Source organism: Microcaecilia unicolor, chromosome 14 (genome assembly GCF_901765095.1).
Source record: "Microcaecilia unicolor chromosome 14, aMicUni1.1, whole genome shotgun sequence".
Taxonomy (NCBI): domain Eukaryota; kingdom Metazoa; phylum Chordata; class Amphibia; order Gymnophiona; family Siphonopidae; genus Microcaecilia; species Microcaecilia unicolor.
The window spans coordinates 51699042-51713033 of NC_044044.1; the positions used below are offsets into that span (position 1 = coordinate 51699042).

Here is a 13992-nt window from a genome sequence, read left to right on the forward strand (position 1 = left end):
GAAGGTAGAAGTTCTATGAATGTTTGTCCATATTCTTGTATCCATGTTAGTTCCGTGTCTTCTTCCCACTTTTGTTGGTGCAAGTGAGTTGTGCTTGTTTTCATTGTGTTGAGGATTTTAGAGTTGTCCTATTAAGCCTCTCCCCCCCCCCCCCCCCCCCCCACCAAGGCTGAAGATCTCTTCCAATGGGTTGATTTCTCTCACGGAATGTTGTTTTTGAGACTGAAGGTAGTGCTAAATTTGTAGGACTGCAAATATACGTGGACTTGCATCTGAAAAAAAATTTCTTCTCTGTTAATGAATATTTGGTGATCTTTGAAGTCTATTATTCAATTGAATCAATATTTGGTAGGAGATTTTAACCTGCTGGACATGGATTAGAGCAGCGCCTCCCCATCTTTTTGTGCCTGTATCCCCATGATTACAATCAAATAAAGTGAAGATACATACCTGTAGCAGGTATTCTCCGAGGACAGCAGGCTGATTGTTCTCACGATTGGGTCGACGTCCGTGGCGGCCCAGGAAACCGTGCATGCGCGAATGGCTTCCCACCCGCGGCATGAGCGTTGCATCGCCAGTTTAATAAAAAGCAACCAAAGAACTAGAACAACTCCAAAGGGGAAGTGGGTGGGTTTGTGAGAACAATCAGCCTGCTGTCCTCAGAGAATACCTGCTACAGGTATGTATCTTCACTTTCTCCGAGGACAAGCAGGCTGCTTGTTCTCACGATTGGGGTATCCCTAGCACCCAGGCTCACTCAAAACAATGAACATTGGTCAATTGGGCCTTGCAACGGCGAGGACATAACAGAGATTGACCTGAAAAGAAACACAACTAAGTGAGAGTGCAGCCTGGAACAGAACAGAAATGGGCCTAGGGGGGTGGAGTTGGATTCTAAACCCTGAACAGATTCTACAGCACCGACTGCCCAAACCGACTGTCGCGTCTAGTATCCTGCTGAAGGCAGATGTGAATGTGTGGACTGATGACCACATTGCAGACTTGCAAATCTCTTCAATAGAAGCTGACTTCAAGTGAGCCACTGACGCAGCAGCCATGGCTCTGACATTATGAGCCGTGACATGGCCCTCTAGAGTCAGCCCAGCTTGGGCATAAGTAAAGGATATGCAATCCGCTAGCCAAGTACCCCTGGCCAGGAATTTTCGACATGCCTTCTGCTGCCTGACCACCTGGTGAAAAGGTTCGGCGAGCACCGGAGGAAGCGCTTTGACCAAACTGGACAGTTGCCTCACCGAGTTCCACAAGTGGACACTCGTGTAGAGCTGGTATGTCTGTATCTTGGCTGCGAGCATAGCGGCCTGATATGCCTTGCTACCAAAAGAATCCAAGGTCCTAGACTCTCTGCCTGGGGGCGCTGAGGCATAGTCTCTAGTACTCTTGTCTCTCTTGAGAGCAGAATCCACCAGCATAGAATCATTAGGTAGCTGAGACTTCACCATCACCAGCTCTCTGTGAACTCTGTACCGGGACTCAGCTTTTTTGGGGACCACTGGATTAGAGAGCAGGAACGACCAGTTTCGCATAAGAACTTCCCTGAGTGTGTTATGCAAGGGAGCCGTTGCACCTCTGTAGGTGGAGAAGGATAATCCAAGACCTCGAGCATCTTGGCCCTGGGCTCATCCACAACCTCCATAGGGAAGGGAATATCCTTAGACATTTCCTGAACAAAGGAGGAAAAGGAAAGACTCTCAGGCGGAGACATCCTTCTTTCAATGGGTGGAGTAGGATCAGAGGGGACCCCATAGGATTCTTCTTCAGAAAAGTATCTGGGATCTTCCTCTTCCTCCCACGAGCACTCATCATCGGTATCGGACAAAAGCTCTCTAAGAGCAGCCCGAACCCAAGCCTGTCTCGACGTTGAGGAACGACGACCTCGAGGGGGATGTCGAGAAGTCAACCCCTGCCTGGACTGCGGCGATGCTTCCTCTGCCGAAGGAGAGTCGACCCGGGTGGCAGCCGACGCCGATACCGCAAGCGGCACCGAGGTCCGGGACCTCACCACAGGCGAAGGACCAGATGCCGCCTCAACAGACGGTGCAGAAGGCGCAAGCACCCCTGGCACCGTAGACTGGCGCAGCAATCCCTCCAGAAGCTCTGGAAGAAGGGCCCTGATGTGCTTGTTGAGATCCTCCATCGGAAGGCTAGGGGCCGGTGGCAGAATCTGAGGGGGTTCGAGAGCCGGTACCAGGCTGCCAGAAGACTGACGCATTGGTACCTCCTGTATAGAGGGTGAGTGGTTCTCCCGGCGCCGACGCTTCTCGGGTGCCGAATCCCTCGGCTCCCTTGAGCTCTCGGTACCGCACATGGAAGGAGATCGATGACGGTGCTTCTTAGCCTTTGCTCGACGCCCGTCATCGAGACTCCTCGGTACCGAAGAGGACGTGGAATACTCACGCCTCCTCGGGGCCGGGTCCGACGAAGGTTGGTCCTGGGGGGCCTGCATAGCAGTAGGCCTCAAGACAGGTGGAGACCCACTCAATGCCTCGCTGCTCCCAGCGCGATGTGGTTGTTTGGCAGCCATTACCTGTGCTCTTGAAGTCGATGCTTCCCTCAACGTCTACACCACTGACCTCAGTACCGAAGCCGATATCGAAGGACCGGACCGATCAGCAAAACGTTTTTCCCGTTGAGCCTCCCGAGACACTTAGGTCCATTTTTTCATTAAAGGACACAGCTTACAAGCAGCTGGAAGATGATCGGCCCCAAGGCACTGGAGGCACCACGAGTGGGGGTCGGTACCCGAGATGGTCCAGTTGCACCGAGTACAATGCTTGAAGCCGCTGGGTGTCCTCGATGACATGGACGGAAAAATGGTGGCTGCGAAATTAAAAGACGCGATTGTGCCAATTAAAAAGGCACAAAAAAGGGAAAAAGAGGGCTGCGACAAAAAGAAAGAAAACTTATAGTCAGTGAGAAAACTAGGAAATAAGAGACTAAAAACTTTATTTTTTAATTTTGAGAAAAACTAAAGAAAAAGAAGAAGCAAAAGGGAAAGCGGTAAAGCTATGATCTCCTGGGCCGAAGGTAACACAGCGAAAAACTCCGTGTCACCTCAGTCGTGGAAAAAAAGTAACTGCGGAGCGTTCTGGAGAGATTTTTGTTTTGCTTGCAAAGTTTTGCCAGTTTCTGGGCCGCCTTGGATGTCAACCCAATCGTGAGAACAAGCAGCCTGCTTGTCCTCAGAGAAAATTGTGTGACCCCCTTGCGACTTTTATTCCTTATACACCCAGCTTGTACTTTTTGGTCACTTACTGATTATAGATTTTTTTTTTAATCACCTCCTTCTAGGGCTCATTGGGGATTCCACACATGCTTCAGCTTTTTATTTCCTTTCTCCAGCTTTGTGGAATTCACTGCCTCAACTTATTCGATTAGGAAGATCTTGCTCTCTCTTTCACACTGCTTTAAAAACCTACTTCTTTCAATTAGCATTTGGCTCCCAGTAAAGTCACCTTTCACCCAATCCTTTGGGCAGGACCCTGCAGCAGGGGAAAATTAGACTGTGTCTTTTATGACATATTTTGGGTTATGTTGTTTGATTTTATTTTGGGTGAATAATCAATGTTTCTCATATGAATGGAATGTTTTTTTCTTTCCTATACATTTTATGGAGTTCTTTTAGATAATAATTTGTTTTTGTATTATACATTGTAAACCATTCTGGCTTGCTTTGCAAATAGAGACGGTATAGGAAAAATGGTAAACGACGTATCTGTGGAGAGCCCACCTAGGTCATGACCCCCAAAACAGGTTCTTTTACTCCTGACCCACAGTTTGGGAAGCTCTGGATTAGAGCATACCATCAGCAGAATTTGTAGTGAGAAATTGTGGACACTTTCATTGAGCTGTGCTCAGACAAAAGGTGATAGAACCCATGAATAAAGGGGACACTGGATCTGGTGGTTGTAATGGCAACTGGGGAGAAGTCCACCTGTCCACCAGTGATAATCAGCTGGTATAGTTTCATATAACAGCCAAGAGGAAGAGGAGACCCATGAAGCTCAGGGTCCTGAATTTCAAACTTTCATAAAATGGGCAAGTATCTTAAATAACCACTTGCAGGGTGGTGGGAGGTAGGTGAGGTGGATGTACAGTGGATCAAACTGAAATGGGCCCAAATATAGCAACAAATTAAGCTCTGTCCATCAACCTTTTCAACTTCCCTTGTGATTTTTACAAATCTCTTATTTCCCCTCAGTGCTCCCTTCTCTGAGTTGTTCAAGTCTTTATATCCTATTTCCCTCCAGTGGACCTTTATCTAAGTTGAAGGGCCTTACTCTGCTAAGTCTTTCTATCCTCTATATCATTTTTGTGAACCATCAACCTTTTCCAGGTCTGCTTATCTTTTATTGAGATAAGGTGAGCAGAAATGCACACACAATACTCAAAATGTAGACCAGAAGTGTGCATGATATTCAAAGTGCAGTTGCACCATAGATCTAGAGAGGAAGAAAAAAACTGATCATCATAATGCCTCTCTATAGATCCATTCTGTGACTTTGGATCTCCAGCATGCTGGCAGGAGACAGGGACACATGGGTGTCACCAGGACTAAAGCTGGCTCTGGGTTCATCCTCCTCCTCTTGTCTTTCTGACAGATAGAGAAGCAGTAGCTTTACACTGTACAGGCAGATATTAGAACCCTTGAAATGAAGAGTCTCCCATCGATCCCCTTCGATTAGAATACTCAAGCAGTGGAACTGCACTACTGATGGTGTGTTTTGAAAGTAACTTGTCTGATCCCCATTAATCCATGACATATCTCTTCCTTTATGTGAGAACACCACCACACTATAAGAAAACCTCTCATGTACCAGAAATATGCGAACAATGACAAAATCAGAAGGCACACAGTCATTTCTTTTCTAGTAAATTTAATCATAAAAGTTAGTTACAGCCTCTTTGCTCTTCCATAATATATTTACAAAAGAATTTTCGGCAGATAATGTTCCTTTTCCTCATCACGGTCCTCACCAGTCTCTCCACAGCGGGGAAGGATCTCAGAAAAGATCTATTACTCACTTTAAAAAAATACTTATGTACAATCTATACAATACCCACCAAGAGTTCCTCTTTAAAAAACCCCAAATATCATTATAAAGGCATAAAAATAGATGTCTCTGAGGTAAAATTTCAGATACAGTCATGATTTAATACTTTTATTCATTCTATTATTGTTTCTTCCAGTGAGAGTCATCCATCTCGTAGAAGAGAACATAGCCTTCACTGGACTGCACCTGGTTCTCCCGGATTGGAGACACCCTGCCACAAAGGAAACCAGAGAAAAATGAATCACTATAGCATCAGACTTGAACATTTCCATCCCAGCTCTGTATGCAGGACAAGTGTGGAGGATCTCTCGCAACAGAAAGATGGGCAAAAGCTATCCAGGCCCGGAGGTCTTTATTTGTTATCATATTTACATTTCTTTCCAGAACAACAAAGGGAGTACCAATCATGCACTGGTGAATGAGAGGCTTAAGTTCAAGTCCCAGCACAGCCTTACTCAGATCACGTGATTTCTTATTTCAACAATGCGTGGAAAGCCCTACTTCCAAGATCTCAGACTTTGAGTGATTCTGAGCAAGTCACTTAAACTTCTTTAGTTCCATCTGTACAGGTCTGCATTCATTTACAAAGTCAATAGACAAATAAACACAGTTGCTTACCTGTAATGAGTGTTCTCTAAAGACAGCTGAACAATCAGGCACACAAATCTCCCTCATCCTCATATGGAGTTGTTGAAGTACGTTATATTACAGATCTCATGAGGAGGGATAAACAAAGGCAATTCCATGCCTACAGCGGCCTTTCTAGAACTCTCCATGAAGTTGTTTGTGTTGGCACAATCGCATCCTAACCCCTAGGGCTCAGTATATCTGTTTTTACAGCAATCATTGCAAAATCTGAATGTGTTGCCAGGCCTGCAGAATGGTGTCTCTGGTTGTGGCGTGTGCTCAAAGATGTCATCCAAGGCCATCAAGCTCTGTCATCATTTGATGGTGCCAACACAGACAGCTTCACAAAGATTTCTGGAAAAAACATTCTAGGCTTTTATAAGGGTGTGTGCTGCTTTCTCCTCAGGGGATCTATAATATAGCTTCTTTGCAGAAGTTTATATGAGGATGAGGAAGGCTTCCTTGGCTGATATCTCCTTGTCTTATCATACAAGTGGAAAACATTGTAGGTGATGGCAGATAAAGACTGAAACGGCCCATCTACAGTCTGCTCAGTAATGTGGTTAGGGTCGTAAGTGCTGTAGATCAAATGAAATCACTACTACTACTATTTAGCATTTCTATAGCGCTACAAGGCATACGCAGCGCTGCACAAACATAGAAGAAAGACAGTCCCTGCTCAAAGCGCTTAAAATCTAATAGACAAAAAATAAATAAAGTAAGCAAATCAAATCAATTAATGTGAACAGGAAGGAAGAGAGGAGGGTAGGTGGAGGCGAGTGGTTACAAGCGGTTACTAGTCAAAAGCAATGTTAAAGAGGTGGGCTTTCAGTCTAGATTTAAAGGTGGCCAAGGATGGGGCAAGACGTAGGGGCTCAGGAAGTTTATTCCAGGCGTAGGGTGCAGCGAGACAGAAGGCGCGAAGTCTGGAGTTGGCAGTAGTGGAGAAGGGAACAGATAAGAAGGATTTATCCATGGAGCGGAGTGCACGGGAAGGGGTGTAGGGAAGGACGAGTGTGGAGAGATACTGGGGAGCAGCAGAGTGAATACATTTATAGGTTAGTAGAAGAAGTTTGAACAGGATGCGAAAACGGATAGGGAGCCAGTGAAGGGTCTTGAGGAGAGGGGTAGTATGAGTAAAGCGACCCTGGCGGAAGATGAGACGGGCAGCAGAGTTTTGAACCGACTGGAGAGGGGAGAGGTGACTAAGTGGGAGGCCAGCAAGAAGCAGATTGCAGTAGTCTAAACGAGAGGTGACAAGGGTGTGGATGAGGGTTTTGGTAGAGTGCTCGGAAAGAAAGGGGCGGATTTTACGGATGTTGTAAAGAAAGAAACGACAGGTCTTGCCGGTCTGCTGGATATGAGCAGAGAAGGAGAGAGAAGAGTCAAAGATGACCCCAAGGTTTCGAGCTGAGGAGACAGGGAGAATGAGAGAGCCATCAACAGAAATAGAAAACGGGGGGAGCGGGGAGGTGGGTTTGTGGGGGAAAATGAGAAGCTCGGTTTTGGTCATATTTAATTTCAGGTTGCGTTGAGACATCCAGACAGCAATGTCAGACAAGCACGCTGAAACTTTGGTTTGGATGCAAGGTGAGATATCAGGGGTAGAAAGGTAGATTTGGGAGTCATCAGCATAGAGATGGTAGGAAAAGCCATGGGATGAGATTAATGAACCAGTTCTTGTATACCGCTAATATCCCCTTTCCAGGGTTCAGTGCGGTTTACATTCTACGTGAGACACAAGCCGATAATGTTAAGTGAGATCCATCTCCCATCTCCAAAAAAAAAAATCTACAAAATAAAGATAAGAGTCCTATGAAGGATAGAATTGGATTTTATCCTTCAAAGAAATTATGAAGGACTGACTGACTGACTAAATCCACTGTTATGTCAAGAGTCAATATCCAATTACATACAATTTGGTTGGTTTAAGAGAAACTAAATCATCATCTCCTCCTTATGAAATGTATGTCAGTTCAGGAGAAAGAGAGAAAGAAAATTACCAATTTATATCACTATGAACCCCCTTTTTCCATTCACTCACTACGCGACTGTGCAGTTCTTTGTTGAATTTTCTGAAGTTATAGACTTCTGGGTGGGAAATGGATGTTCAATCATTTATTACGAATAATTATGATTTTTGTTGCTTTTCCAGATCTCGCGGTGTGCATTCTATGTTCGTCCGGGGGGGGGGGGGAGGGCAGGGTGTCTAAATGATATGACTAACTAGTTCTTTGTTATTTGTGGTTGGAGTTGCTAAGTTTTCTGTTCGACATATATTGTAAACTGTTTTAAAACTCAATTTGTATTAAGTGTTATATTAAGTAATTAAAATCAAATCAAACAAAGGAAACAAAAATTAGGTGGACCTTCTAAAGAAGAGTGGGCAATCTTGGTCCTCGAGGGCAGCAACCCAGTCAGGGTTTTTAGGATTTCCCCAATAAATATGCATGAGGTCTATTTGCATACGATGCAGGCAGTGCATGCAAATACATCTCATGGATATTCATTCGGAAATCCTGAAAACCCTGACTGGGTTGTGGCCCTTGAGGACAGAGGTTGCCCACCCCTGTTCTAAGGGTTCAGACCAGTCCCAGTAAAAGGCAATAGTTCTTTTGAATCCACACTGTACAGGACCAATTCACCTGTTAAGAACAATGTTGACAAGATAATTATCTCGTGGAAATCCAATACCACCTTAGGCAGAAAAGGAACTTGAACGGGTGCGCTGCACCACTATGTATGAGATGCACAAGCTATGGTGTTCACTAACTCTGGATGTTAAACGATCATCACCAAACATATGAACATCTAGATCAGACACATTAGCCCACAGGAGTATAAATGTATCTACATTTAGCTCATGCCTGTTCAGTAGTAGCTCAAGGTGAGTTACATTCAGGTACACAAGGTATTTCCCTGTCCCCGACGGGCTTACAATCTAAAGCTTGTACTTGAGGCCCAAGGTCACAAGGAACATCAGTGGGATTTGAGCCTGGCTTCCCTGGTTCTAAGACCACTGCTCTAACCACTAGGCTACTTCTCCACTCTACAGATCAAAGGAAGTTTTCATTAGTCTAAGAACACTGCAGATTACTTAATGAGATGCTTCAATTTAAGCAAGCAGTTCACTGACCTGATAAAGACAAGATAACTCTCAAAAGCTTGTCAAAGATATATTAAGTTAGTCTAATAAAAAGATGATATGTACAACTTCTCTTTTGACCCTTATTTCCAGCAAACATGACAAATCTGATAACCAAAGGCTGAACAGAGATGGGTTTCTTTCTGCATGTCAGTGACGTGAACCATAACAGCACTAGTTTTGAGGCCAGGCTCTGAAAATTGTTCATGCCTTTGTATCTTCTAGATTGGATTAATGTAACAATCTTTATTTGGGTCTTCCAAAAGAAAAACAAATCTATAAATATGTCTCAGTTACTACGAAATACTGCTGCAAAATTGATACTCTATAAGAACAAAATTGAGAGTAACTCCTTTATTAAAATCATTTCACTGGCTTCCAGTTACTTTAAGAATACAATTTAAGTTGCTCTGTTTTTCATTTAAGATCATTGGTCCTGACTAATCAAATACAAATAATTGGGTTAGTCCTAATTGCCAGTAGCCTGATGAAATGGAATTAGAACAACGAAGTTCAAGGTCAGAATGGCAAGGGAAAGCCAATAAGACAGGTGGGTCTTTCAGCCGTCCTGTGATACAGTATTCCTAGTGATTCTCGCTCTCTAGATCAGCCACTTCAGCTAAGTCGTCTGCTGCTAAAATATTTAAATTTCTTAATACTGCTGTTAAATTTGTGCTTTCATTTTGATTACAAGAACAGGAGAGATTAATTGTTGATGACATTTACTTTGATTTCCTTCCACTCTGATGCTCATCAATCCACCCACTCCTTTGACTGTTTTTCTTACAAAAGCTTCAGGAAGGTGGCGTCTTCTGCTCATTTAAGTGACCTTATATCCTGAGCATCAAGAGATTAATTAAAAATTTCACCTACTCAAGTACCCTCACCTTCCTCTCCATTTGCTCTCTGACAAAAGTTCTCATTATAGATTCTATTAAAGATTCCACTGCGACCAACCATCTGTCAATAAGTGAAAGTTAAGGAGAGGGAGAAAATGCTGACCTAACATCTTGACTACTCACTGCCCATATGTTCCCAAACGTTATCTATCTAGCAGGTCTCTTTCTTTGCTGTATCTGTACAGCACAGCACTCAGTACATCTTGTAGTGCTACATAAATGTGCAACAGTACTCCCTTCACCCTGGTTGTTAATTTCATTATACTGTTGATGAAAATATAGTATTTTGTTTGAATATGTCTAGAAGGGCCTCTATGAATGCCTAATGGGGTGATGGGATTAAACTGGATTTTGAGTAGTTTACAACAAGGTTATGTTTTTGTTATATGTTACGTTACATCGGAACTTCTAACCAGCATTCAGATGGTATTGCACGTGGATATGTTTACCCCTGCCCGAGATGTGCTTTGATCAGCAGATTGGCCAAACAGGGAAATACAACAACCCCTAATATCCTAGTGGCATTTGACGCACGTAGGTCATTACCACCCGGTTATCGCATGAGACTTTACCGCTAGGTCAATGGCTGGTAGTAAGGTCACAGACCCAAAATGGACGCGTGGCAATTTTGATTTTGCCACACGTCCATTTTCAGCAAAAATAAAAAAAGGCCTTTTTTATAGGCGCGCTGAGAAATGGATTGGCACGGCCTACAACCCGCGCCAACATTACAGCAAGCCATTTATCAGCACATCTTAGTAAAAGGACCCCTTAGAGAAGCATTTTTGAAAAAACGTCCCAGTCAGAATTGAGATGTCCTGCTCATAACGTCCATCTCACAGCAGTTTTTTGAACAGAAAAGACATCCAGATTATCTGTTCAAAAGTAAGTGAGAAGGACGGCCTTAAGCTGGATTTGTCCAGCCTGAAAAACCATTTTACAAACTGAAATATTTAAACTGTAAATGGGGGGAAACAAGGCACAGGGATGTCTGTCTGGCAGCATTCTTATGAAAATGGCAACACAGATGTCCCTGCAGAACAAAGGAGTAGCCTAGTGGAGAGTAAAGCAAGGGACACAGGTTCAAATACCTCTGTAACTTTTTTTTGTACATATGATCCCTCCAGGAACAGAAAAATACCCACTGTACCTGAATGTATATCACTTCAATAGCCTTCTCGCTTGCTGGTGTCTTACATCTTTAGGTACAGCAAGTATTTTTCTGTTCCTGGAGGGAGCCCCAGAAAAAAAAATTTATTAAGTGGTACAGTGGGATTTGAACATGTGTCTCTTGGTTTTCTGTCCACTGCATTAAGCACTAGGCTACTCTTCTGACCTGCTTGCTGCTTTGTTCAGAATGGCCATAATACCTGCAGCTGACAGAGCCTGGCTTTACTATCCAATTTCACTTTCAGGAGGTTGGGAAGAGGACAGCAACTACTGGTGGGGGGGGGGGGGGGATTAAGGAGGGGGCCATGCCCTAATTCCTCTTTTGGTCAGCTGCTCTATCACAGCACCTTTTTGTACCCTAGACTTGATTGGAATAGGTCTAACTTAGGACATCCTTCTTTTTACACATGGATACTTCTTCCTGTTTTATTTTTTATTACATTTGTACCCCGCGCTTTCCCACTCATAGCAGGCTCAATGCGGCTTACATATTATATACAGGTGCTTATTTGTACTTGGGGCAATGGAGGGTTAAGTGACTTGCCCAGTCACAAGGAGCTGCCTGTGCCTGCAGTGGGAATCGAACCCAGTTCCCCAGGACCAAAGTCCACCACCCTAACCACTAGGCCACTCCTCCACTGTTGCTACTATTTGAGATTCTACATGGAATGTTGCTATTCCACTAGCAACATTCCATGTAGAAGTCGGCCCTTGCAGATCACCAATGTGGCCGCGCAGGCTTCTGCTTCTGTGAGTCTGACATCCTGCACATACGTGCAGGACGTCAGACTCACAGAAACAGAAGCCTGAGCAGCCTTCTACATGGAATGTTGCTAGTGGAATAGCAACATTCCATGTAGAATCTCCAATAGTAGCAGCATTCCATGTAGAATCTCAAAGAGTAGCAAAATTCCACTAGCAACATTCCATGTAGAAGTCGGCCCTTGCAGATCACCAATGTGGCCGCGCAGGCTTCTGCTTCTGTGAGTCTGACGTCCTGCACCTACGTACAGGACGTCAGACTCACAGAAACAGAAGCCTGAGCAGCCTTCTACATGGAATGTTGCTAGTGGAATAGCAACATTCCATGTAGAATCTCCAATAGTATCTATTTTATTTTTATTACATTTGTACCCCGCGCTTTCCCACTCATAGCAGGCTCAATGCGGCTTACATATTATATACAGGTGCTTATTTGTACTTGGGGCAATGGAGGGTTAAGTGACTTGCCCAGAGTCACAAGGAGCTGCCTGTGCCTGCAGTGGGAATCGAACCCAGTTCCCCAGGACCAAAGTCCACCACTCTAACCACTAGGCCACTCCCAAATTGCAGTTGGATGCCCTACTTTTGGGCCCTCCCTAGTCCCACCCCCTTTCTATTTGGATAAACTGCAGGGTGAAACGTCCAGATTCTGACTTTCCGAAATTGGGATTTTGATGTTTTTAGTAGATGGACATTTTTTAGGCATTTTGAGGTGTCCATCTACTTTGAAAATGAGCATCTTGCCATGTAAAGGGGGGGAAGAGCATGGGAATGTCTCCAACTTATGCATGGAACTTATGATAGCCTACAAAGTTCACACTTAACATGGCATACTTAGGTACACCCATTATGTCTGCTATTGACCTGGCATAAATGGTCATGCCTAAATGTAATAACGACAATGTCGATAACAATGTCAATAATGCTAGCAGTCTATAACGGCATCCTGTTATAGAACCGATGCTCAGCACACAGCATCATGCCAAGTTGTTCTGAAAAATTCCTCTTGTAAGAATCCAAGGTCTGCAACTCAAACCCAGGGAGCAGGGCCGGCTCAAGGGTTCTGGTGCCTGCAGTCAACTTTTTTTTGAGAGTAAAGGAGCATACTCTCATCAATGTGAAGAATGAGCCACTAGGCTACCCTTGGGCTTTATGGCCTCAGCCAGTGCCTCACCTGGCTCATGCCTTAAGCTGGCCCTGCCAGGGAATACCTACAGGTGAGTCTTGGACTTCTTGGTCCTTTGTAGGACAGATTCAATCATCACAGACTGGTGTGGCAACTGGAATTTTTTGAAGCCTGAAGCTGTAGGCACACCATATGTAGTGTCTACCTTCTTTTCGACAAGAAAGTACTGAAAGCAGGGTCTCCCACATTCTGCTCTGTACAACATACCACCAATTTCTTACGGGTACCAAGGTATTTTTGGTTGATTATTTTATTATTTGTTTACATCAGTAGTTTGGCTGCTAATGCACAAATATTCACCCTTGGATATTTTATCTCATATGTAGTTCCTTTTTTTATCTCATCATGCAACATTTTAAGTTTATCACTTTTTTTCCGTTGTTTGGGAAATGACGTCATTGGGTAAACAATTGAATAATCATGTTTCATTTTGTTGTTTTATATATATATTCTTTACATTTTTTACATTTTTAACTATCTTAATAGATTATTTCTTATTTTTTTTCTCTCTTGTTAGGTCAATACATAATACATGTTGGTTTTCTAATTTCATTGTTTTCCAACGTCTGTTTCCGGAAATGACGTCATTCCGTGAGATTTCATTCAGTAACAGTGTGTTTATATACATTTTTTTTACAACATTATTTGGTCTTACAACGCCATTGCACAATATTTAATGTAAGTTTTTATTTTTATTTTTTATTTTTCTGGTTTTCCCAGATCGTTCTCCGGAAATGACATCAGTTCTACATTTCTTTAAACTCACTTAGCATCAGCGCGTTTTTTCTTTCGGTTTGTGTGCAGATGGGTATCTAGTATCTAACAGAGACAAGTGCAGCGATTCATCCGACAGGGTATATAAAGTTCAATTTTCGTTTGCAGTTCATGTCTGGCTGCTAGTTCATTTTGTGATCTGGTCCGGATTCCACTTGGTTTTGTCTCGGATCGCGGTATATCTTATATGCTCGCGGTATATTTTACATGCAGGCAGTTAGCATTTTGATTTTTAGCTTCACTTTTCTTACGTGGTTTCGGGGCTAGCCAGCGAGATTCTTTTTGCATCGTGGTATACTTTACACGCAGGCAGTCAGCAGTTTTGCTTTCCTTGCAGTTTTATACCCCCTTTTTTTA

General features: G+C 43.6%; 1 protein-coding gene across 2 annotated transcripts in view; it reads right to left on the bottom strand.

The window, feature by feature from the left end:
- Positions 1-4895: 4895 nt before the first annotated feature.
- The window catches only part of USP21 (ubiquitin specific peptidase 21), a 122901-nt gene continuing 113804 nt past the window's right edge, over positions 4896-13992 (bottom strand). For both annotated transcript variants that reach the window (XM_030187823.1, XM_030187822.1), the window contains exon 14: positions 4896-5283. In XM_030187823.1, coding sequence (XP_030043683.1) covers positions 5193-5283 — 91 coding nt within the window. In that variant the 3' untranslated portion in view covers positions 4896-5192. The remainder of the gene's footprint in view (positions 5284-13992) is intronic.